Source organism: Dipodomys ordii, unplaced genomic scaffold (genome assembly GCF_000151885.1).
Source record: "Dipodomys ordii isolate 6190 unplaced genomic scaffold, Dord_2.0 Scaffold188, whole genome shotgun sequence".
NCBI classification, from domain to species: Eukaryota; Metazoa; Chordata; class Mammalia; order Rodentia; family Heteromyidae; genus Dipodomys; species Dipodomys ordii.
In genome coordinates, this window is record NW_012267404.1 from 1,983,292 (window position 1) to 2,008,973 (window position 25,682).

A 25,682-nucleotide genomic window follows, 5' to 3' on the forward strand; every position below is an offset into this window, starting at 1 on the left:
TGTGTTGGTCATGGGTCTTGAACTCTGGGCCTGGGCACTGTCTCTCAGCTCTTCAGTTCAAGGCTGGCACTCTTGATCCACAGCACTACTTCCAGTTTTCTGGTGGTTAATTGGAGATAAGAGTCTCATGGATGTTCCTGCCTGGGCTGGCTTTGAACCACAATCCTCAGCTCCAAATTACACAGCTAATACCTGAACTGGGAACGAAACTTCTCATCTTGTTTCCAAGATGAGCACCAGAGGCCTGTAGGCACCCCTTGAGAACAGAAGCACGTGCCTCTGCATGCAGTTATCCATTAGCATTCTTAAGTGATAATTCACCTCAGTTCTCCCCATATACTGGGTGGAGAGGGGGCAGAACGGCTCTGGCTTCCAGGCTCCTTCCACTGAACTCAAGGGTGGGGCTACCTCCTGGAGCTCCCTCTGAATCTCTGCCTCTCAACTCCAGCTCTGGGATGACCCACTCACAGGCTCCACTCTGGTCTGGTCTCATCCATTTGCTCTTTGGGACATGACCAGGCAGGTAGTTAAGCCTTCCTACGTTTAGGAGGAAGTTGGGAGAAGCCACAATCTTTCATGATGGATATTAGCCATTAGAATGGGTGGAAGGTCACAGCAAGGGGGAAGGAAGAATGCCCTGGTATTTAAAAGTGTACCTATGACCACAAATCAAACTTCACACTCGCAGGGAGCTGGTGACTATATTTTATTAAATCATTTTGGAGTCCCTGAAGTGGTCCCTCAAAAACCTTCAGTAACGACATACGTATGATATGAACAGAGACACTCATTGCCACAGGTAGTTTTTATGTGTACTGAAGGCTTTATGTTCCTAGAGAGAAGGGTAGGAGAGGGAGGGCAAACTAAACTCTTAAGATAAATACAGATGAAGATTCAGAGTTAATCAGAAGTTTTCAAGTGAAACTTCCCATCCTTGAAGTTGCTACAAAATGTTTCTTGATAGTTTGCTCTGACAGTAACCTGCAATGCAAAACGCAAAGCCATTAATGAGAGAAAGGTGGGCTCAGTGTTCATGTCCATAAGGCATACCGTGGTGGTCTTCATTCATATGAATGAAGCTGGCCTTCATTCATATTCTGCCTCCTTTGAATGAATGGCAGTAAATGATGCCCTCTAAATGAGATGTGGCTATATACATAAATACGCACACACATGTATACCTGTATACACAGGTATACACACACACATATATTGCAGAGCTCAGGACTGAACTTAGGGCCTTGACTTGCCAGGCAAGTGCTCTTCCATTGAGCATGTGGCTATAATTTATACACACCCTCATACCCTCAAGGTTGTTCTTAAAACCCTTTAAATTTGGGGGTAATGGAGGGGCTGTGATCCAAGAGCATAAGACCTGCTGTGTGGATCAGTGCTTTATTATTTGGGGCCAAATATAGTTCATTGCTAGACTCCTGGAAGGACCTCCAGAATGGACCTCTTGGTCTCCCTGGCTTTCTCGTATTTGCAGATGCAGTGTTTTTGGAGGCCTGCCCATCCCGAGACCCCCACCCCGCCCCAGGAGGAAAGCGCACTCACCATTGTGCTCGATCCACCGGTACTGCCGGTCCAGGCACAGCTCCTCCTGCCTCTGCCTCACCAGTCTCCGTGCCTCCGGGGTGAGGCCGCTGGGATGGCGGGAGAACACGAAGGAGTAGCTGTCGGCACACGTGCCGTCCAAGTTCAGCAGGCGGCAGGAATACTGCAGCGCGAAGGTGTCATAGTCCGTGTCGATGATCCAGTGGTCATCATCTGCAAGCCAGACAGCCACAGGGTCCACTGACTTCCTGCCCTCAAGAGGGATCTGTGCAAATCCCTTCCAGTACCTTCCCTGAACTGCCCCCATCTCTACTTCACTTAGCCTTCTCGTTGACATGTGACTGTAGCTCGGACTTCCTCAGCATTAAATTCTGTCCCTGTCACTACATAGGCATTTGTGTCTTCTCAGTTACTTCACATATGGAACCAAGTTGATAGATGGGAACATCGAGAATCACAAAGAAACTAACTCACCCAGGATCACAAAGAGCAGAGCAAAATTGGGATTCAAGCAGTGTCCACAGGCTCGGCCATATTATCTCCAGACACTAGGTAAGTTGAGGGGAGAGGGACCAGCAAACAAAAAGGCTCTGATTTGTGTCTCTGTCGTCACGTCAGGATCTTGCAGTGAGAAATAATCTGCCCATATAGTACTCCACATTGAGGAAAGGCAGAGGGGCCTCAATGCCCAGCAGTAGAGGGTGTGAGGCCATCTCTAGAGCTTGCCCCAAGTCCAGCCTTAGTCACGCCTCTCAGAGAACCCCTGTAGTGCCAGTGGGGTAGAATTCCACCTCAAATTAGGCCTTATAGGAGGTTGTGAAGAAGAGGGGGTAGAGCTCCCCTTTTCAGTTCACTCCAGACTTAACAAGAGGAGGGAGCCAGCACTAGCTCTTCCTGACTTTCCCAGGGTGAGGACCAGAGGTAAGGCTTGGAGGATGTCTAAGCAGTTGGCTGCTGAACTGTCACCAGAAAGCTACTAGCAGAGAAGTCAGGCAGAGCAGTCACATGGCTGCTAAGACACATGCTCCCTGCCTGGGCTCCTGAGCATCAGCAGCGGGGCAGAATTTCCATCACTAGATGAGCTCACTCCTTCCCCTGCTATGGGATCCCTGTATCATCTGGGGTTCCCCGGGTGCCTAACTCTCAGACACAAAAGCACCCACCTTCTAACTCTCAGACACAAAAGCACCTACCTTCTAAGTGTCACCTTGACTCATGGTCCAAGTGGCTATTCTCTTTGCAAAGCTATAGCTTTAAAAAGAAATCCTCCCCACACCCCCAATTATTGGCAAATGTATAATCAAATGTAGACAGAAAGTAACTTCCAGTGCCTGTTTCCTTTCTCCCTGAGGCTTGCAGGGCACCTTTGGAGAACCAGACACCCCCAAATGCTTCCAAACAGCAGCTAATTACACAGAGTAAACTAAGGGGGAGAGAGCTGGAGCCAGTGGCTGTGCAGCCCCGAGTCCCTGACTCCCCCACCCAGGAAGAGGTGATCCACAACAGTCAAGCCCACACTGTACTCCTACAGACTGGTTAGAGGTTTGGATTATCAGTCCCCAAATGACTGCAAAGACAACGGCCTTGGGGACCTGGTTTATTAGAGATCTGTCACTCACCCCCGTGGGCCTAGAAAATGTCCCTTCAGCTCCCTATTGCTGGGCCCTCCAGTCCTCCAAAGTGACAAGACTGGGGTTCTCAGGCCTAACAGATCAGCTGAGCCAGCCAGGAGAGAGATCTTATGCTCCTTATAACTCACGCTGCAATACAGCAGCCCTGGCGAAGTGAGTGGAGCCCAGGACCTCAATACTGAGTAGATCAAAGTAACTCTAGACTGAATTACCTAGACCAGCGGCTCTCAAACTTCATTATATAGAAGGCACACAGCTGGGGAACAACCCAAAAATTCAGGCCCCAGGCTCTACCCTAAGAGTTTCTAATTCTCTAAGTCTAGATTTGGGGCCAGAAAGCTGCACTTTTAACAAACACCGTAGTTGATTTAGACACAGGTGGCCTAAGGCCCCTGACTTTGAGAAACACTGATGTAAATACTCCAGCCTGCTTAGTTATTGAGCCTGATAGGTTGGCCACCAGAATAGCAGACCTGCTCTGAGACAAAGACAAAAGGAATCTTTGTCCATTACACATCAAGTAACCATTTTTATGCATTATTTTGATTAATTCTTCCAATAATCTTATAAAATAAAAACTATGCTCTATTCCCATTTCACAACTGAGAAAATCCAAGAGGTCAGTCCAAGGTACAGCCATGACTCTTAAGACATTCTTGACTCCTAAGATATCCCATTCATTGCTGGGGAAACTAGTCCAGAGCCTGACCAACGCTGGGGCAACAAGCCAGTACAGTCTGATAACCCTGGAAACAGAATGAGCATTTGCATTGGAGAAGGCCATCAGCTTGCCTCCTTGCAAAGACATCTAGTCAAGATGCAGTATATGGAAAGATAGAGTGACCTTCATGTCCAGATTCATGTTTAATGTGCAAACAAAAGCAGGAAGAAAGAAAGTAGCATGGAGCATACAATTAGTTTGTAAAGAGCAGTCCCATGTAAGCTAAGTATGCCAAACAGAGGGTCAACACATCAAGTGACATCTTGTGAGACATTCAGAAAACATCATCTGAACTGAGAGGTGTCACCAAGTGGCACCTGACACTTACATGACTCTCAACTTCTGACTCTTCAGTTACAAGAGACTTCAATCAATGGTCTCTGTGTTCTTGACCAGAAAGGTAAGAAGCAATAATGGCAAGCACTTAGAGAGGTTTTATCTCCAGCACTGTTTCCAGTGTTGTCTGCATGTCAGCTCATTACATTCTTGTAGCACAAATCCAAGAAGCAGATGTTACAATTCTCCTCCACTTTGCAGAGGGGGAAACTGAGGGATAGAAAAGCTGGGAAAACAATACAAGGCCCCACAGCTGGTAGCTGAGATTTGAACTCAAACCAGTCTGATTTTAATGGGGCAAACTGAAGCACTATACTGCACAACTTCTTTTCTGAAAAGCAACCTGAGGAGGATAGATAGATAGACAGACAAAACAGACAGATATACACCAGTCACTTTCAAGGTTTCAATTCTTTTTCTCCTTTCCAAATGCAATCCTCGATAAACCCTCCCAAATACAAGAGGTAAAAGTAGAGTCAATATGGTTTGACAGGGAAAGCAGGCCACTAAAGAAACATCTCTACCTCTTCTGTGGTTGTTTCTCACCTGTCCCTAAAGACAATGTTAACAATTCTATTTTTATTAAAGAGGATACCTCAAAGTGCCCAAGAGCATTATGTGTTATTCTTTGAGTTAGTACCCTTGTTTCTCCTCCTATTGGTATTTTCAATACACTATCAGAAAAGTAAGAGCTGAGCGCTGGTGGCTCACATCTGTTATCCTAGCTACTCAAGAAACTAAGATCTGAGGATCACAGTTCAAAACCAGTCCAAGCAAGAAAGTCCATGAGGACTCTTACCTCGAATTAATCAGGAAAAAGCCAGAAGTAAAGCTGTGGCTCAACTGGTAGAACACTAGCCTTGAGCAAAAAAACTAAGGGACAGCACCTGTATTGGCACCAAACAAGAAAAAGAAAAGAAAATAGAAAGAAAGCAACAAGAAAGAAAAGAGAAAGAAAAAAAGGAAGAACAAGAGAGAGGGGAAGGAAAGAAGGAAGGAAAGGAAAGGAAAGGAAAGGAAAGGAAAGGAAAGGAAAGGAAAGGAAAGGAAAGGAAAGGAAAGGAAAGGAAAGGGAAAGAAAGGTATAAACTTTACTTTTTTTTTTTTTCCTGGTCCTGAGGCTAGAACTCTAGGGTCTGGGCACTGTCCCTGAGCAACTTTGGTTCCAAGCTAGCACTCTACCACGCAAGCCACAACACCACTTCCAGCTTTTTCTACAATTTAATTGGAGACAAAAGTCTCACAGATTTTCCTACCTGGGCTGGCTTTGAACCCCGATCCTCAGCTCTCAGTCTTCTGAGTAGCTAGGATTACAGGCGTGAGCCACCAGCACCCAGCTTATGAATCACTTTAGGAAGTTCTACTTCACTATTTGAGCTAATTTGCATTACTTCTGGCCATAAAAACATTCTCCTCTAGCAGTATAGCAACTTTTTCTGTACAGCATAGATCAATACTAAAGCAATAATTTGATTTTTTTTTAATGTAGTGTTTGGGTTTGGCCTCAAACTTGTGGTTCTCTTGCCTCAGACTCCTGAGGTGAGGGGAAGGAATTTCATCTAACACACAACTTCTAGAAAGTCAAGGAGAGTGTGCTGTAATCTAGGACATTTCTGTCCTGGATCACCCATGGAAGAGTCTCCTTGAGGTGTTCCTAGATTTCATCGCACAAGAATGTGCAAATAATACTTTGCCAAAGTTGGTTTGAAAAGAGACTACAGTTCAGAACCATCCAGTCTGGGCCTGGTAGTTGGTACCCCTTGCTTCCTTCTACTGGCTCTCTCACATACTTGTTGGGCAATCTTGAACAAAGTTCTACCTTCTCTGGGCCTCTGTTTGTTCATTTGTATACTGAGCCCCATCCCTGAGGTTAGTTAACTCTCCTCTCTTTGTCTATGACATGTCTTCCCTGGCCTACATTATTCTGCCTTCTACCAGATAGACTCTAGACTTGAAACTTCTGAGAAAGAGATGGAATAGATAGAGCTTGTAGATTGTGTGTTATCATTCTGCCAGATCTTAGGGTGTTAGGAGTTCTGGATGCCCTGCCTCACGTAGGGGTGGAGGTGTGCAACTAGAACGCATGTCTGGCTCTCCATGTCTCAGCATCGCTCACAGGGCACTGAGCCACCATCCACCCCTAAGCACAGTGCTCCCTCTTTCCTTGGATAGGGGTCTCCACCTCTGCTGGGAGCTTCAGGAAGCCAGACTGTCTCAAAAGGATTCAGCCCAAAGAGCCGGAGGAAAGACAAACCCAAGTGGAGTGGGTGATGGAGGGGAAGGGAGGAACCCGGCACTGGGGGTAACCTTGAGCTTGGGCCAGGCTTCTGGAACTGGGGGGAAGAGCGGGCCGGGAGGAGGGAGAGGAAGCTTACAGGCCTTTCTTCCCAAAGGGAGGCATTGGAGAAGAAATCTGACTTGGCCAGGTGCGATTTCCCCCACCTCCTATTCCTAATATGCCCCTTCTGCTGACTACTCACTTCCTCTCTGGAGAAAGGAGGCTACACCCCAGTACTTCATCTTGAACTTGGCAGGGTCTTCGGTGTCTGTGAAGGTGCCCACCATGTCAGCGCACACTTCCCAGTTACTGCAAAATGCCAAAAGGGGATCTTGAGCCAAGTGGGGGGTGAGGGGAGGGAGAAGGGGAGGAAAGCCCCCCTCCCCCTCCCTCTTATCCCGCCTGCCTGCTCCTTCCTCCTCTGTTTAGGATAGATTTGGCCAGCCAGGCACCAGACAGAGGCTGGCGGACACTGACCTCAGCAGCCGGACCCGGCCCTTGGCGGTGGCGCTCATCTGGCCGTTCTCGTCCACGGAGAACTCGGCGATGATGTTGTCTTGCAGGAAGAGACCCTCGGGGTCCTTCTTGGCGATGGCGTACCAAGTCCCCGCGAACTGTGAACGCGAGGGTTTGGTGACTGGGGAGTCCAGGGGTGGCCACCACCGGGTGGGTGGGTTGGGGGGTTGGGGTGCCTGGGCGCCCCCGGGGCGGTACCTACCCGAGCCTTGTCGAAATTCTCCTTCACTCGGAAGCTGCTCACCCTGCAGTCGCGCTCCGCCCCGCCGCTGCCCAGCGCCGCCAGCAGCACAAGCGCCCACATCCACTCCATCGCACCCACCAAGTGCGCCCTGCGGGGACCGCCCGCGCCCTCGTCACCCTCGGGACCCTGGCCGCCCGTCCCACCCCGCCGTCACCCCGCACCCCACCCCCAGGACACCACCCCAACCCCACCGGGGCGGGGGGCTCACCACCCGGAGCCGCGCGCGCAAGCCTGGCCACCGGCGCGCGTGGAGCGAAGGAGGCGAGCGCCCCGCGGGCCGCCCGCTTACTTTATAGCTCCGGGGGGAGGGGGTCGCGCTTTCGTAACCGCGGGGTGAAAGACCGAGGGGAGGCGCCCGAGGGGGCTGGCCGAGCCCAGCACTTGCATAACTCTCCCTGACTCACTCCCTCCGGAGAGCGGGGAGGGTCTCTGAGCCAGCCTCCCCTCCCAGGTGCACCCGGACTTGGGGGAGCTGCCGCGCAGGGGGACCTGGGCGGCGAGCTTAGGCCAACCCAAGCCCCAGGCTGGCCCCAACCCTGGTGCCAGAGACTGCCAGCTGCAGCCTGGCGTGGTCCCCAGGCTGTCCAGGCCCTGCCCAGTAGCACAGCAGCCTGGTGGTCTCTCGAGGGGAACAAGGGACCAGTGATGGGGGGGTAGCGCGTGAACCCCCCAAACCCTGCCTGTGCCAAATTGGCCCCTTGGCCCTCTGAGGGCGAACCGAACCGGGGTCCGGGAATATTTTGGCCAAGTAGTTTTTCCTTTTCTAAAGGATGTCTTTTACTCTTTGTGGAGAGTTTTGGTGCTGAGTCAATATTTGTCCTTTAGTTTCAACATCTGTAGAAGAACTAAAACACATCCTGTTAAATATTCTCTAGAAACAGCAACCTTGGGCAGGAGAGGAAATATTTTCAGCAACCTCAGTGGGTGGCTTGAGTGGTTGGGGCCTACTGATATGGCCCAGGACATGCCAATTGTTTATGGTGCATTTTAATTTCAAAGCCAGATCCGAATTTTGCTGTTTCCTAAGCTGTGAAATGAGTTGGCTGCAGAGTGGGTAAAAGAGAGCAAACAAAATCTCTTGGGCCAATGGTCAGTAAGCCAGAAGGCTGTTGACTTTTTTTTTTTTTTGCCTATATTAGGCCACAATTTAGAGGGTTTTTTTTTCTCTCCATTTCAAGCTAAAGAGTTCCACTAATCTGATGAAAGCAGTCGAAATGACTGGAGCTGAGTTAGCCATAGGGCAAAGAAATCGTTTTTCTTAAGATTGCGTACAATATCAGCTGTCTCCATTGCCCAAATTGATAGTAATCAAGATGAATTTGGTTGCACGAGATCTGCACGAGGAGGAGATTATGCAAGGAGAGAGAACTAAACAAAGCAACAAGGACTGGTCCTCAGACTCACCCTGGAACTATTTCTTTTCCTTTCTTTTTGGCAAGTTTGGACTTGCTAGGCAGGTGCTCTACCACTTGAGCCACACACCTTTTTGCTTTCCTTGTTTTTCAAATAGGGACTCACTGTTTTCCAAGCAGGCCTGGATAGGATCCCTCCTATTTACTCTTTCCACGTTGCTTGAATAATAAACACACTGTGCTCAGCTTTTTATTGGGTGAAATAAGGTCTCACAAACTTTTTTATTTGGCTGGCCTCAAACCACAGTTACCTTCTGACTTCTGCCTACAGGGCAATCAGATTACACAACGTTTTTACACATCTACCTACCTGCTTCTCTGTTTCTACTTTCTACCCTCCACTCTACGCATGGCTCCATTTGAGACCCAGCTGTCTCTGTGGAGCTAATGATGATATATTTAATTTCTGGGTACCCTAGAGCTTGCAAATAACATTTTTTCCTGGCCAAAGAGCTGACTAAGAGATTTGGTTGGGCTAGTTTCGTGAAAGGATGTTTATATTTTCCATTCAGTATCTACAGAGGACTGGTTTCACAACCCTATGGATAACGAAATCTGAGGATGTCCAAGTCTTTATAGAAAATGTATAACCCATGCACTTCCTGCTGTACACTTTAAACTATCTAGACTTCCAGGAGGACCTGACACAATGTGTATACTGGGTAAGTAATTGTTATACTGTACTATTTAAGGAATAATGACAAGAAATGTCTACACGTGTTCAGATACTGTCCTGCTGTACTGCTACTTACACTTCACTGTAATTCCCTGAGGGATAATGACAAGCGAACAATGTCAGTCATAACCCTAACTACATACTACACAAACAAGTGCCTGAGAGAAGCAGAGGAGCTGTGGGATGGCAGGAGGCCACAGCAGGGTGCGTCAGGTCACCTCATGCTGGTGGATTCAGCATTGTGTGCGAGGGCCCAGAAGATTCAAGCTTTGTTTCTTTTGGATCTTTCTGGAATTTTTTTCCTCAAATATTTATGAGTCCCTATTGGCTGAATTTGTGGATGCAGAACACAAAGATAAGAAGAACTAACCATAATTCCCAAACACACCAAATGAAATGTGCTGCAGACAGATCCTCACCTTCAGGAACCAATGTGTCTGACCCTATAGACAGGCAAGCACCTATGCACTCTGTGTGGGAAGGGCTTCTGGGGACTCCCTGTCTCCCATTCAATGCTTGGACCCTATCCTTTGCATTCCAGAGAGGAAGGCTTCCCATTTCTGCTCAATTCCTCAGGGATGGAGAACTCCTGGCTAAGCCCAATTGCTTTTGGACAGTTGCTACTGCTAGAGGAAGTTCTCTTCATTCCCCTTTGGCCATTTCTGCAAATTCTCCTAGAACATATCCTGGCTCTCCTCATGTACACTGTTATGGGGAATAAATATAGGGATTTCAATGCGTGTATGTGGTAATTGTTTCCACAATAACAGGTACTCATTTATTTATTAGGTGATTAAAAGTCTGTGTAACCTAACAGCTAAGTTACAGAAACAGCCTAGATGTCCTACCATAGATGAGGGGATCAGAAAAATGTAGTCCCTATACTATACATAGTAGAATCTTTCTCATGCATCAGAAAGAATCGTATTATGCCATTGTCGGGAGATGAATGGACCTAAAACAGTCTTGTTGAGTGAGGTAAGCCAAGCTCAGAGAGACAAACAGCATATGTTCTTTCTCATATGTGGAGATTTAAAGTGTAGATTTAAAATACAATCAAACATGATAACGATATGGGGCTCTGTGCATTTATACACAAACTAACTAAAGGAGAGTAGATATAGGAGAGGAATCCAAAGGTATAACTCCTCTGAACAGTTAAGGTATTATGCATCTAAACAAATTCCAAGACCTGGAATCATGTTTTTTCCTTTGTTTTGGTTTTACTTTTTTTCTGGGGGGATCAAGGGGAGCACAGAAATAGAGGAAGGGTGAGCAAATACATGTAGTCATGTATTCAATGTACACTAGATAAAAAATGAACTATACAACTTGTAGGAGGGGAAAATGGGGGAAAGCGAAGAAAGGGGTGACATGGCCCAAGAAGCAGTGTACTCATAATCTAACTATGAAATTGTAACCCATGCCCATTCTCAGGTATTACCCTCCTCTCCCCTCCCTTCCCTCCCCTCCCCTCCCCTCTCCTCTCTCTTCTCCTCTCTCCTCTCCTCTCCTCTCCTCTCTTCTCCTTTCCTCTCTTTAGTGAAACCTTGGTGTTTTTAGATACCAGCAAAGAAAAAGTTTATTTTGGCCTTTTCTCTTAAATTTCTTCATGGTTACAAATCATGAATTCAAGTCAACTGATGTTTTTAACTTCAGTATGTTGAAATTTATCCTCATAAAAACAACTTTTCAAATATGCATATATATGAAATATCAAAAGGAAAAACATTCACAGGGGCTACCTCTGTGAGAGGATTAGAGTTTTTCTTTGTACCTTTTGTATTTTACAAATTTTCTACAGGGAATGTTTAATCAGACAATTTAAAAAACCTATTTGCTTTGCCCATATCATCCTTGGGTTTTTTTTTTTTTTTGTCCATAAGTAAAACTGTGTTTCAAGTTCCATTTTACGAATTGCATATAGTTCACACAAGGTTCATTTCTTTGCCATTCATCACAGAAAGACAGATCATAGTTCATTCATTGTGGTATCCTCTCCCCTCCCCCCCCACCTGCTTTCCCATGGGATGCATCCTGACAGGTGGATATCATAGGTGTTGCATCAACAGCTAATTCAAGATTGGCCCTGAGGACCAATCATCAGTGTCCTTTCATCACAACCTTGCTCTCCCCTTCCATGGGCTCCACCCTGCCAGCCCTGCCTCCCTTGTACCCCTTCCCAAAGCTCCATAAAGCACAGCCTAAGCTCTGGTCTGTGTCTAGGGCAGATCCCATAAGAGCAGCCTGTCCCATCAGCCATATTCTCTTTTCTTCTCTTGGTGGCTGCTGGAGAAGGCAGCAATAGCCTGGGCTGAATTTACATAATCGAGAAATAAATTTCCATTGGATTAAGCCACCAAGACTGAAATTAATGTCAACGCTAACAGCAGCACACAAGTCACTATCCCCTAGAAAACACTGAAAAGCATTTCACCATAATTGAAAGACGAGCCCATGTAAGATACATTTATGTTCTTATGCTAAAACAAATCAAATATTTCCAGCCATTCCATTTTGTACAATCTGGTATTTGCATTTCCAGGCTGACAGTGGGGCCAAGAAAAAAGGGGGAAAAAATAAGGAAACTGGGCAGCATTTATCCTCCAACTGCGTTTCAAAGATTCCAAAAAATCATTGGGTGACAAATGAAAAGGCCAATCCTGAGCCAATGTTTTCAGGTAGAAAGAGTCAAACTAATTCTTCTGATTAAGGTGCTTTCAGTGGTTGCAAAGCTATAAGCTAACCTTAGCAACTTAGTTGAAAACAGTAATGTGGATCACACCACCTGATGGATGTAGGCCGAGAAGTGTTTCTGAGAGCAATGTGAAGCGGAAAGCTCCATTTACAGTTGCTACCATCTGAAATTCCCATCTAGCAGAACTGAGTTTCCATGACAGCTAAGGCCAGGAATGGGGGATCTGGCCAAGACTGGGCTGAAGCGTGGGTTCCACGAATGATGGAAAATGCACTTAGTTAAATCCAGATACTGGTGCTGGTTCCACATTGGTGCTTCCATTTCCTGCCTGTATTCTTAGCAAGTATAGAGATATAACTTTCTGTAGAAATATTTAACATTTCTATTAGCAATGGAACATTTTAGTAATATGGGATTGAATATTACATGTCCCTACTAACATAGAATGTGTCTGAAAAAATGTCAAGTTAAACAGAAAGTTAAAGGAAGTTAATTTCTTCCCCCTCCCTCTCTACTTAAAGAGGGTGGGATGGAGCCAGGGAATTTTGAGTAGATCTTTTACTTTAAGGAAGGAACAGGAACTGTACCATCATCACACAAAATACCTAGGTAGAAAAGAATATCCACAAGATGAGGTAGACTGATAGAAGGAGAGACTCAGTTAACTTAACTTCTCCTGGAAAATACATTCTACGCTGTCCTAATTATAAGATACCAATATAATGTTATAAATGAAAATAGTCTTCCTCCAAGGAGCCTCCTGAGTCCAGACTTGGGTATGATTTAAGGAGCTACAAGACAATGTATACACTTGACTTTGAGGTAGCAGGGAAATCAAAACCAGACAACAGGCATAACTTCTGAAAGTCCAGTTGAGTGCCCTTCTCTGGAAAAAACATTTTCCATCTAAGAATCTCTCAATTCATGAGCTAGAGCTTGTAACTTTGCCTCTTTTTTTTTCTTTTTTTTGGGGGGGCAGGAGGGACCAGTGAGGTAAAAAGCTCTTACGAGAACTCAGTGAAACCCACACCTCATTCTTTCAGAAGCAAACTTAAATGTAGACTTAATTTTGAGTCAGGGTAAGAGGTTATGCAGGTTCTTCTTTGAAGAGAATTTGTCTTATTAGGTTTGTAGATCTACTGTAACATTTAAGGAGCTTCATTAAGTTCAAAATCAGCATTTATGTAATCAAGACGATTGATTTATGATTTCTGACTTATTAGATGTGTACAGTGTTTAAATATTTGAGGAAATGTGCTTAATAGAAGTAAAAAGCTTAATAACCTGAATGTTAAACAAAACTAAATACTGTTAAGTGTTCTTTCTGAGCCAGCAGTCCCCTAGATGTTCAGGATCCTAGCAACACACAGGACAGCTACTATCTAGTAGATTTAATGAGCTACCTTGGAGCAAAAACACATGATGTTCAGCTTTTTGACAGCAAGATCCAAGCATGCTTTGCAGGGAAAAACCAGCTAGCAAGTCCATGGGTCACTTTGTGTTAATGATATCGGTTAACAAGTGTAATTGATTACTTTGTAGATTGGAGACAAATGTTTGTTCACCTCTGTAATAATAATCAGATAGGGTCTCGTGCTTTTCCCCTGCTAGTCTTAGATTTCGATCCTCCTTTCTCTGCCTCCCATATAACTGGATTACAGGCATGTATTATCCCTCAAGGTTTATATCTTTAAACTACTTCTAAAGTCATGCCTTCTAAAGTTAGAGCAATTAAGAGATTAGGACTTTAGAGAAAGAGTACAACATGCAATATGAATGATTAAAAGACTTTTAGCAAAAAATAAGTATTTTCCCCCCCGGTTCTGGGGCTTAAACTCAGAAGCTAACACTTTCATTTGGCTTCTTGGCTTTTTAACTCTGGGCTGGCACACTGCAACTTGAGCTACACCTCCAACTCTGGCTTTTTTACTAGCTAACTGAAGGTAAAAAGTCTCACAGATTTTTCTCCTGATTTCAAAACCAGATCCACAGACTTCAGCCTCCTGAGTAGCTAGGACTATATTCATGAGCCACCACCAGCATCTGGCTTAGTATTCACTTTTATGATACGTTCATGTCAAACTTTACCTTCTCTTGCCAATGCTCATTAAAATCTCTCTCTCTCCCCCATATATATATATATAATATATGTATAATATATATATACATATATATTATATTATACATACATATATATATACACACACCTGCCACAAGTACTTCCAGGGTCTTCATACAAGCACTTCCTATAGCTATCATGGAAGAACAATTCAAGTTGCCAATCCATGTCAAAGTAATGTCAACGATTCTTCCTTGGCTGTGGACATCAGCAGTTGTTATCTTTTCTGCAATAGACACTTCAGCCTGACACTTGCCTGGCTGATCTAGCTGCTCTGAGGACTTAGGGACTAATAATGCTCAGGGATTTAGTGTCCTAAAGAGCTCTTTTAATCCTCTGCTTTCTGAATGCCACTATATAAGCCAGGGCCTTCTGTCATATCACCAGAGTGTCAGAAAGTAAGCCACCTTTCTGCTTTACCTTTTGCAGATTGTATGAGGTACTTACCACCTAGGGGGTCCTGCATAATTTTGACCAGAATGCATTGCCTTCTTGTCACTCCGCCTCAGGTAGCTCTCTGAGGGACTTCCTTTCTGAGCAGCAGCAGCAAAACAAGCCACACCATGGGTGACATCAGCCAAGAGGCTGTGGAGAAATACCTGCAGGAGAACCCGCAATTTGTCAAGGAGTACTTCAACAAGAAGCTGCAGGTGGAGGCACTGGGGGGACACTCAGAGACCAGGGGGGTAGCCGGCCAGGCCAGCATGTCATCCCTCCAGCTGACTCAGGTGGAGGAGTCGGCTCTGTGCATGGAGCTACTTGGGTCTATGCAGGAGGAGGCGGGCAGCCCCGAACTGGCAGTTCACAGGGCACTGCAGAGGCTGGCCCGGTTGCTGCAGGCCGACCGTTGTAGCATGTTCCTGTGCCGAGCCCGTAATGGCATACCGGAGGTGGCCTCCAGGCTGCTGGACATCACCCCAACCTCCAAATTTGAGGACAACCTGGTGGCCCCTGATAGAGAAGTTGTGTTTCCACTGGACATCGGGATAGTGGGTTGGGCTGCTCACACGAAGAAAGCCCTGAATGTCCCAGATGTGAAAAAGGTAGGTGGCCTTTGACAGCAGGGCAGAGGTCTTAGCAGGGCTAGAGAGAAAGTCATGGGAGAGAGATGGGATCATCCTTGTGGCAATGGTCTGGCTAAAGCCTGGGGAAAGCAAGGAAAGAGGAGCACCTAGGTCTAGCCAATATAAATACAAGGTTTCCTGTTAAACTTAAATTTCAGATGAATACTAGATATTTGGGTGTGTGTGTGTGAGTTGCCAGTCCTGGGGCTTGAACTCAAGGCCTGGACGTAGTCCCTGAGCTTCTTTTGCTCAAGGCTAGCACTCCACCACTTGGGCCACAGTGCCACTTATGGCTTTTTCTGAGTAGTCTAATGGAGGTGAGTCTCACAGACTTTCCTGCCCAGATTGCATTCGAGCCACAATCCTCAGATGTCAGCCTTCTGAGTAGTTGGGATTATAGGCATGAGCCACGAGCACCCAGCTTGGTTTGTTGGTTTTGTTTTGTGTGCTGCTATGAGGGCTTGACCTCAGGTCCTGGATACTGACCCTGAGTTTTTTGTTTTTTGTGTTTTTTCTTTTTTCTCAATGCTAGTGCTCTACCACTTGAGCCATACAGCTCTACTTTAGGCCTTTGGTGGTTAAGTGGAGATAAGAGTCTTATGGATGTTTAGTGGGCTGGCTTCAAACCATGACCCTTAGATCTCAGCCTCCTGAGTAGCTGGGATTACAAATGTGAGCTAGCAGCACCCAGTTTGAATACTGGTTTTTAAGTATGTCCCATGTGATGTTTGACATTTTCCCAGGCACTGATTGCTTTGGGGATTTCCTTCTGAGCACCACCAGTCCAAGGCCACCCACTGGAAGATGGGTCAGCATACCCAGTGCCCACCCCGGCAATTGCTCCATGGGTTTAATTCACAACTCTTGGAAATTTCTTTGAGATGAACTGGCTCACAAATTCATCCAATTCTTTTATTGTCCAATATTCTTAAAGAAAAATAGTAAAAATATTTGAAAGTTCAAATATTAATTTGGGGTCACTGTAAGTTTGAATTTAGGTGAAGGTTAAATACTACCTTTCCAACTCAGATCTATCAAGAGTGAATACTAGTCATATAAACTGGACATTCGGACCATCTGCTCAAAGATGGTCAAGACCAAAAGCTCAAGGGTTTGTGTGTGTGTGTGTATGTGTGTGTGTGTGTGTGTGTGTGTTGCCAGTCTTGGGGCTTGAACTCAGGGCATGGGTGCTGTCCCAGAGCTTTTCTGCTCAAGGTTAAACCACTTGAGTCACACCTCCATTTCCTGCTTTTTCCTGATTAATTGGACATAAGAGTCTCACAAGCTTTTCTGCTGGCTTTGAACTTTGATCCTCATATCTCAGACTCCTGAGTAGCTAGGATTACAGGCGTGAGCCACTGGTACCCAGCTCAGAAATTAGTTTTGATCCTGATAAAAACAGAAAACTAGACTCTTCTTACCACTGCAACACATATTTATTTTAGAAAAACTGGAAATATGTTATCACTCTAGACTCTTCTTACCATTGCAACACATACTCATTTTAGAAAAACTGGAAATATGTTATCACTCATGATCCTTTGCTTGGCACCAATCCTGAACACTCAATGCCTAGACTGTCTCTCTGCAGCCCTTTCTCTCCCACTGAGTCTCATTATTATGTTTTTCTATTAACAAAAGGAGAGGAATGGCAAGTGCTGGTACAGAGCAGCAGGGAGGGCCTGAAATGCTTTCTGTGGGAGGGTCTAGCATCAGCTCTCAGAGACACGAGGATAATCTCCAAATACCTCCTGAAGCTGATTAAGGGAGGAGGCTCTGCGCAGACCTGGAGAGAGCTGTTGTTGGTTAAACATTAGCACCACTCCGGACTCCCCTGAGGTGCAAGGGTTGCTCTGTGGCCCTTAGCATCCTGAGTTCTTCAGTTCCTGCTTTCAGAGTTTGTTACTTTTAAGGTGATTGCAGCTGCTTCTGTTGGCTAAACTGATGTGTGTCCTTGAAATAAGCTTTTCTTGATCTGAATTTAGGGGCTGCACCCCCTACACGCTGTTTTCTCGTGGGAATTTGCTTCTTTCCAGACTCCAGCAAAGTCCATCTCCAAAATCACCAAAGAATCACAAAATCATTGAAGATTTTTTTTTTCTTTCCGGGCATGGGTGGCTCATGCCTGTAATCCTAGCTATGCAGGTGGTTGAGATCTGAGGATGTAAGTTGAAAGCCAGCCTCGGCAGACAAATCTATAAAAACTCTTATCTCCAATAAAGCAGAAAAAAACCAAACAACCAAAAAAACCAACAACAACAAATCAGAAATTAAGATATGACTAAAGTGTTAGAGCACCAGGCCTTAGTGTGAAAAACCAGAGAACATGCATGAGGCCCTGGATTCTAACTTCAGTACTGACACCAAAAGCACAAACTAACCAAGCAAACAAAAACAAAACCTGAAATTTATTCTGAGTTTAAAAAGAATTTTTTTAAGGAGAGGTGGGGTATAATAATTTTTGGTATAATACCTTTAAAAAATAAAATGATCTCTCTAAAGTAATTTAAATCATATTCTAAAGAGCTCAATTCTCCAGAAGAAAATGCTAGATGGAATTATTTTAAAGGTAAAGTGGGACTGGCCTGTACATTGTGCATTGCTCCAAAGACAGGACTGTAGGACTGTTGGTGATAGAAGTGACTTTCCCTTATTATGACAGAGGTGTGTGTGTGTGTGTGTGTGTGTGTGTGTGTGTGTGTGTGTGTGTGTGTGTGTGAAGGCAGATGTTCTCCTGAGCTCAGAGGGGAGACAAAGGGATTATTTGCTTTCTATTACTCCTCTCCCCTTCCATCCTAAGTTGTGTGCTTTTTTTTCTTGCTGGTCCTGGGGCTTGAACTTAGGGCCTGGGCACTATCCTTGAGTCCCTCTGTACTCAAGACTAGTGTTCTACCAGTTGAGTCACAGCACTACTTCTGATTTTTTTCTGTTTATATGGTACTGAGGAATCAAACCCAGGGCTTCAAGCATGCCAGGCAAGCGTTCTACCACTAGGCCACATTTCCAGCCCTGAGTTGTGTTTTTTGAAGCCTGACTGTGCATTTAAATCAAATTGGCAGCTTAAAAAATGCTGATGCTGAGATTCTCAGAAGGTCAGTTATACCAGACTGATTGGAATATAAGCATTGGAATTTCTACAAGTTACCCAGGTGATTCAGCCAGCCAATGTTGAAAAACACTGGCCTACTGAATGAGCAGACACCAAGAAGGGGGTGAAGTTCAAAGCAATGTGGAATATTAAAAGATGAAAATGGTGTGGAAACCCTGTTTTAGCTCAACCCTTTCCTATGGAAGACAGAGCTGTGTCTCCCTGGGACATGTGAGCAACTGAGAAGAGCTAGAATCGAATTGCGACTGCTGACCCAGTCTCCCCGTGGTTTGCCCAAGCTTTAGCCACTGATAAATCCACAACAAGAACACAAGTGGAAACCGATGTTTGAAATGAAATTCTGCATTTATCCTCCACCTTTCTCTTGTACTTGGCAATTTATAAAGCATCTTTACATGCCTAACCTTATGTGGCTCTGGTAAAGACTCTGTACAGTAGGCAAGGGCCATCTGCATTTCCATCTCTCAAGTAGAAAATGTACTCCAGGTCAGGCAGGATGTGCATGGTGTGACGTGAGAGTCAATCTCTCCTTTTCTACTCCATCACTGACTAAAGATGTTACCCAGGAGAGGGAAAGACTTCTCATACATAGACAAGACACAGAGTTGACACTGATCTTGGGTAGTCACAGGAAAGTCACCTGATGTAGGGTGAGTAGTTGGGCATCAGACAGACACAACTGCAGGTCCATATCTGAGGCTTAGTGACCATGCGATGGACTGATTTCTACCACAGAGGAAGGGAGATAACCAAATGTACAGATTGAAGGTGCATAAAATGCCTGGCTCATATCACAGTAGATGCTCAATTGATTATTGCTGGGCTAGGATCATCATTATGCCAGTAGGAGTTTGGGAGTTGGGAAGATTTAAGAGCAGATAGCCAAAAAGGGTCAATGATTATTGGCTGTTTAAACTAGGTGAGAGGCAGGAAATCATCCAACAGCAGCAAAACAGAAATGTCCTCTTCAAGCTAATAGTTTCTTGTTCTGTTGGGAGAGCTATTGATTAACTGCAAGCATGTTCCTGAATCTGACTAGTTTAAAAGAAAAAGCCCCAGGAGTAGGTGGAAGTTTGCAATAATTAGCTGGGTGCTGACATCTGCCTTTCCTCCTTCCTGGATCTTTCTGCCTCTCTTTCTGCCTCCTGATCTCAAGGGTTAAAGGTTAAGGGGTTTAGTCAGGATTTATCTATACCACAGCCCAGGAGGGATCAGACACACTGACTCTACAAGCAATATTTTCCGCTTGCCTTCAGGAACTTCTTTGGGAAAAAAACCATCATAAGAATTTGGGAATCTGAGAAACACAGGATGTGCTTAAAGAACTTCACTAAGGACTGTTGGAGCTAGTGAAAAATAAAAGCACTAGAAAGTTACAGCTCCCTTACTCTAGAATTTGACGGATGGTTTAACCAAGACATTCAGATTTGATCATAAATAAGCATTCAAATTTGAAAGCCATTTTCTCAAAGCTGGAAAGGGAAATGAAGAACATATCCTGTGTTCAGAATCTATAATAAAATGGTATCAAATCTTGAAGCTACTGAGTGAACTATATTGGGAAAGAGAAACTGCTTGACTCTACCCCATGGGCCATAGTTCTCAAATTTCCTTTATCTGTTTAGTGCCCAGGAGCCAAGTGTCAATGAAGGCCATCAGGGACTGTAATGGAGAGGAGAGTAGGAAGAAATCAGGATGCAAAGCTGCCTACTCAAGCAGTGGATTAAGAGAAAGAATCTAAAGCAATCTGGAAACATTTGGCCTGAGATGCTACTAGAAGCAGAGATCAGTAACAGATAAAGCCTTCAGGGGGCACGCACCAGAGAGCTGGCCCTTAGAGAAAGGGAGTCTGTGGTCATAGGAAGCCTATATCCTGCAAAAGGTATCTCATTTCTTCAGTGACTAGACTTGGTTAGAAAAGCTAAGGCTAGAACAAAACAATAATTTAAAAAGGGTTTTTAAAAGCCCCAAGTTTCTTGCTCTTTTATCTAATGAGACTCTGCTTTATTACATGCACTCTCCTGAGTACTCTGCCTTTACTGGCAGTTCTACTAACTAGAAACCACAGTGTGAAGTCAGAAGGATCATTCTCCCCACTTTCAGATTAGAAAACAAGGGCACAAAAGAAAATGCTATGGCCAGGGTCACACAGCTAGTAACTTGGGGCCTGAGTTCAGCCAAGGAAGAGCTTTCTCCATTACACACTGCTGTCTTCCAAAGAAATGGAAGAGTTCAGGGTTGGACGCCACATTGATTCTCCCAGCATTTCACATTTGCATGGTGAGTGGTTCCATCTCCACACGGGCAATTCACCCAGTGGGCTGAATGTCAGAATCCCATGGATCATTAAAAGTGCAGGCTCCTGGAGAATCCAGAGTGCCCTTTTGGAGATTAGGACCCCTGGGTGTTTGCTGTGAGGTCTGGAATCTGGTTTATCTGCAAGGGGTTCTGAGGCTGAGTTCTACTGACCACATTGCCCTTATTTCCTGCTGGAAATTCTGGTGGACATCTCATACAGGGTGAATAAAAGAAAGAATTTCAATCTTTTGTAAAATTAATGCTTTTTAAATTACATGTAAGCTGTTGATCCAGCAAAAGAGATTTCTGCTTTGAGAATTTAACACGTAAAAGCAAAAGCAACAATGGCAAGTGCAGTATTGTTTGTAGTAGGGAAAATGGAGCAGACTAGATCAGCTGAATGGATAGATTATAGAGCATCCAAAAGATGAGTTCATAGTCATCTGCCTTGGACTGGAGAGAACTCCAGAAAATGATGTTAGGAGCCGGGCACTGGTGGCTCATGCCTGTAATCCTAGCTACTCAGGAGGCTGAGATCTGAGGATCACAATTCAAAGCCAGCCAGGGCAGGAGATACCATGAGACTCCTATCTCCAATAAACCACCAGAAAACCGGAAGTGGCGCTGTAGCTCAAGTGGTAGAGTGCTCGCCTTGAGCTGAAGAGCTGAGGGACAGCACCCAGGCCCAGAGTTCAAGCCCCACGACCTACCAAAAAAAAAAAAAAAAAGAAAATGATGTTAGGTGAAAGAAGTATCACATCAAATTAGAAAAGGAAATTTTATTTTAAAAGTAGAAAAGAAGCTGAGTGTCGGTGGCTCACACCTATAATTGTAGCTACTCAGGAAGCTGAACTCTGAGGATCAAGGTTCAAAATCAACCCTGGGCAAGAAAGTCCTTGAGACTCTTATCGCCAATCAACCACCAAAAAGCCAGAAATGGAGGTGGGGCTCAAGTGGTAAAAAAGTGGAAAAAAGCTAAGGGACAGTGCCAAGGCCCTTTGAGTTCAAGCCTCAGGACTGGCACACATACAAAAGGCACTATAATCACCAACTGACAAGTTGAATTGAAATCTCTTTGTACAACTACTTTAAAAAGTGAGTATCTCTAAAAATAAAATCTTAGTTCCTACACTCCGATGATGTTTTGGCCAATGTGAATATTTTCTTCAGAACAGCCACTTTTCTGACTTCATGGACAAACAAACCGGGTACATCACTAGGAACATGCTGGCAAGCCCCATCGTGGTGGGCAAGGAGGTCCTGGCTGTGGTCATGGCGGTGAATAAAGTGAGCGCATCTGAGTTTTCCACACAGGATGCGGAGGTAATGCTAAGGCTGGGTGGTACAGTCAGAGGTGGAGGAAATGCATTTGCTATATAACCAAGGTAGGTGACACAACCGTAACTTGTTCTTCTTGGCCATCTGTAGGTCTTTTCCAAGTACCTCAACTTTGTCTCTGTAATTCTGAAGCTCCAACATACAAGCTACCTGTACAGTGTTGAATCCCGGAGAAGCCAGGTAAGGGCACACTGGTATGTTCTGACAAAGGGACCCAGAGGCAAAGGATCAGACACCACCTCACCCTCTGAGGTTTAAGCCATGTGGACAGATCCCTGAGCTTCAGTCCTATGAGTCCTGACATGATCCTTCCTCCCCTTTCTCCCTTCCTCTGCATCCCTGCAGATAACTGAGTGGGTCCTTCATGCCTTTTGTTTCTTAATTTGAGAGATGGCAATGATAGTTATAATACCTATTTTGCATGGTTTGTGTGACCATTTTGTTGTTGTTAGTTGCACAGAAAGTTCTTAGCAGTGTCCGGATAGTAGGAAAGCACTCTGAAAAGTGGAAAATCACTCCTCGAAGGCTCATGGTTTCCTTGAGGCAGAGAGCTAAAGAACACTACTTGTAGACAAGAACCATAGCTTCTGCAGTCCATACAACATAATAGACAAGTTCTAAAGACCCTTCCCACTCAGTTCTGCACCAAATTGCCTCTGACAAGCTACAGATGTGTGAAGGATATGTGTTTGTCTACCCATGAGGGACCACGGGGGGGCCAGAGGACTCTGCCCAGGGACTGTATCTCCAACTTGAGAGCATTTGCCCTTTGGAAATCAACCATGGCTTCCCCCGCTGAATAAGTCTTTGGAATCACAAAGGTCTCCTCCTCATTTCCCTAGAGAATTTGAGTAGTTTTTTTGTTATATACATGTTCCAAAGTAGAATAGCAATGTCTAGTGCCATGTCACCATTCTATTTGATGTACTCATGTTTTCTTTGGCCAAACGCCCCATCTTTCCATAGTGCATTGTGTCCTAACAGTTTTCTTTTTCTTAATACCTACTTTCAGATCCTTATGTGGTCAGCCAATAAAGTATTCGAAGAGCTCACAGATGTTGAGCGACAGTTTCACAAAGCCCTATACACAGTGAGAACATACCTGAACTGTGAACGATATTCCATTGGACTGCTGGACATGACCAAAGAGAAGGTTGTCACGTTCCATGCACTTTGTCACCTCCTCCCCTTGGAATTCACCTAGAAAATGCATGCCAAAATGAAAACTAATCCATTGGAAAATGGATACACTGTGTAAATAACCAATCACAATGGACCACCAGAATCAATGCTAATAAGGCATGATACAGAGGTAAAAGTATGCATTTGGAAGCAAAAAGGATACAGGCTTGGATTTTGGCTTGTCCACTTCCTAACTGTATGTGTTTCAGCAAGTCTTTTCCACTATCTAAGTAATAGCCCTTAATTTTTAGATCAATTTCAGGTTTATGAAAAAATGTAGCAGAAAATAAGAGTCCCCATCAACGTTCTTATTCTCCCCTCCCCAGCCACCAGTCTCCCCAACTGTTAGCCTCTGACCTTAGTGTGGTACATTTGTTACCAAGCTGGCCCCATTATTGACTAAAGTTCATCACTTATGCTAATATCCACTCTGTGTCATGCAGTTCTATGGTTTTGACAAATGTACAATGCACCATACCTGTTATTACACTGCCATACAGAATAGCTTCAGAACACCAAAACTGACCAGTTCTCTCCCTCTGCCTCTAAACCCTTGGCAACCAACTGATATAGATATGGATATAAATATAGATATCAATGCATATATATGTGTGGGTGTGGGTGTATATATATATATATATATATTATATATATATAATACATAATTTACTGAATCGATACCTTTTCCACAAGATTATGTTGGAATATGGTATGTAGCTTTTGTGTGTGTGTGTGTGTGTGAGTGAGTGGGGTTTGAACTCTGGGCCTGGGCACTGTCCCTGAGCTCTTCAGTTCAAGCTAAGTGCTCTAACACTTAAGCCACAGCACCACTTCTGGGTTTTGGTGAGATAAGAGTCTCACAGACTTTCCTTGCTTGGGCTGGCTTTGAACCGTGATTCTCAAATCTCAGCCTTCTGAGCAGCTAGGATTACAGGTGTGAGCTGGTATGTAGCTTTTACAGACCAGTTTCTTCCACTTAGCAATGCACATTTGTTCCTCCATGTCTTTTCATGGCTGAAAGGCTCAAAACATATTAAATTGGAGCTGTGGCCCAAGTGGTAGAGCTCTTGCCTTGAGCACAAAAAGCCCAGGGACAGCGCCTAGGACCTGAGCTCAAGCTCAAGGAATTTGTATCGAATCACAGGTTCATAAGCAGTATTGCTGGGAATTATAGGTGTTTCTAGATCTAAAATTCCAGAGCTACATAGGTTAACAGAAAAATACACATGCAATTCGGATAAGATCTAGTAAGCCATAATAATCTTTAATAATCTCTAAATATAATTGCCTCCAGGAATTCTATGATGAATGGCCAGTGAAGCTTGGAGAAGTGGCGCCTTATAAAGGTCCCAAGACACCAGATGGCAGGGTAAATGCAAACATCACGCCCGATGCTGTCTGGGCATGTGTCAGGTGCTAGAACTAAGGCGCTACAGTACAGAAAAGAAATAGCATTTGCTTGGGAAGCTCTGAGGTTTTATCCTGTAATTTCCTCTAGGATGCTGACATAGTAGAAAGGGCACTAGAAGAGGAGTTTGAGGATCAAATCCCAGCTATGTCTCAGGCAGCTAGGGTACTCCAGCCTTCATTTATCACTTAATATGTCCACTTCCTTTTCCAGGAAGTCAAGGCTGGGTGGGTCAGTGGTTCTCAGCAGGGAGGGACCCAAAACTGTTGGAAGAAGTGCCTGGATCACTCTTCAATTCTGCTGAATTGGGAGCTCGGGAAGGACTGAGCTAGATTAACTTCACCCTCAACTGAAAACTTCATGCTTATCCATTATGCGCTCCAGGCACACAGGGAAAGGATTAATGAGGTGGTGCGCGTTCAGGTGTCAGGTTCTTCATCCACCTGATAAAGTCGATAGATAGATGAGTACTCAAGTCCTTTCTAGCTTTGAGGATGGATCCCCTATTGGTGCAGACAAGCCAGTGCCAGCAGAGCTGGGGACCCTGCATAATGTTTAATATTTATTGCACTGAGAAATTAAGTGATTCTTCTTCCTAGTGAATTTATTAACACCAGGTATTTCCAGGCAATAACAAAAAAGAACATTTAAAAGTAAATAGACTACCTGGCAATTTAGTAGTCAAGGAATTTCCCCTCAAAGGTGTTTGAGTGAATGCAACTTCTTAAAATGAAATTTAGTCTAGTCTTAGTGCAGAAAAACAGTTAATACTATTTCTGATTGTAATTAGAATGAGAGTTGTTTGTTAATTTAGCCTGCAGAGAAATGTAACTAGGAAGACATTTGATAAAACAAGTCCTTTAATGATAAGTGTTTTCTTTGGGAAACAATATTACACATTAAATCACCCCCCCTCTCTCTTTCTCTCTCTCTCCCAGGAAATTACTTTTTATAAAATCATTGACTACATTTTACATGGAAAAGAAGAGATCAAAGTGATTCCGTGAGTGTTGGCATGAATTAACTGTAGGAATTGCATTTTTTTCCTTTTTGCAACGCAGTTCATTCTTTTTTATTTTTGGCGGGGGGGGGGGG

General features: G+C 44.6%; 2 protein-coding genes across 3 annotated transcripts in view; one reads left to right on the forward strand and one right to left on the reverse strand.

Annotated features, from left to right (window-relative positions):
• Positions 1-687: 687 nt before the first annotated feature.
• On the reverse strand, positions 688-7,589 carry Rbp4 (retinol binding protein 4, plasma). Its single transcript, XM_013034315.1, has 6 exons — positions 7,492-7,589; positions 7,242-7,371; positions 7,001-7,137; positions 6,726-6,832; positions 1,558-1,770; positions 688-981 (listed from the first exon to the last, which is right to left on the reverse strand). The coding sequence occupies exons 2-6, from the start codon at positions 7,350-7,352 to the stop codon at positions 944-946; spliced, it is 606 nt and encodes a 201-aa protein (XP_012889769.1). The 5' UTR covers positions 7,353-7,371; positions 7,492-7,589; the 3' UTR covers positions 688-943.
• Positions 7,590-14,612: 7,023 nt separating this feature from the next.
• Pde6c (phosphodiesterase 6C, cGMP-specific, cone, alpha prime) overlaps positions 14,613-25,682 on the forward strand; it is a 35,997-nt gene continuing 24,927 nt past the window's right edge. Inside the window, exons 1-6 of one of the 2 annotated variants that reach the window (XM_013034390.1) lie at positions 14,613-15,231; positions 21,830-21,982; positions 22,088-22,177; positions 23,010-23,150; positions 24,474-24,548; positions 25,526-25,590. In XM_013034390.1, the coding sequence (XP_012889844.1) occupies positions 14,752-15,231; positions 21,830-21,982; positions 22,088-22,177; positions 23,010-23,150; positions 24,474-24,548; positions 25,526-25,590 (1,004 nt within the window). In that variant the 5' untranslated portion in view covers positions 14,613-14,751. The remainder of the gene's footprint in view (positions 15,232-21,829; positions 21,983-22,087; positions 22,178-23,009; positions 23,151-24,473; positions 24,549-25,525; positions 25,591-25,682) is intronic. The other variant, XM_013034392.1, reaches the window with a different exon arrangement.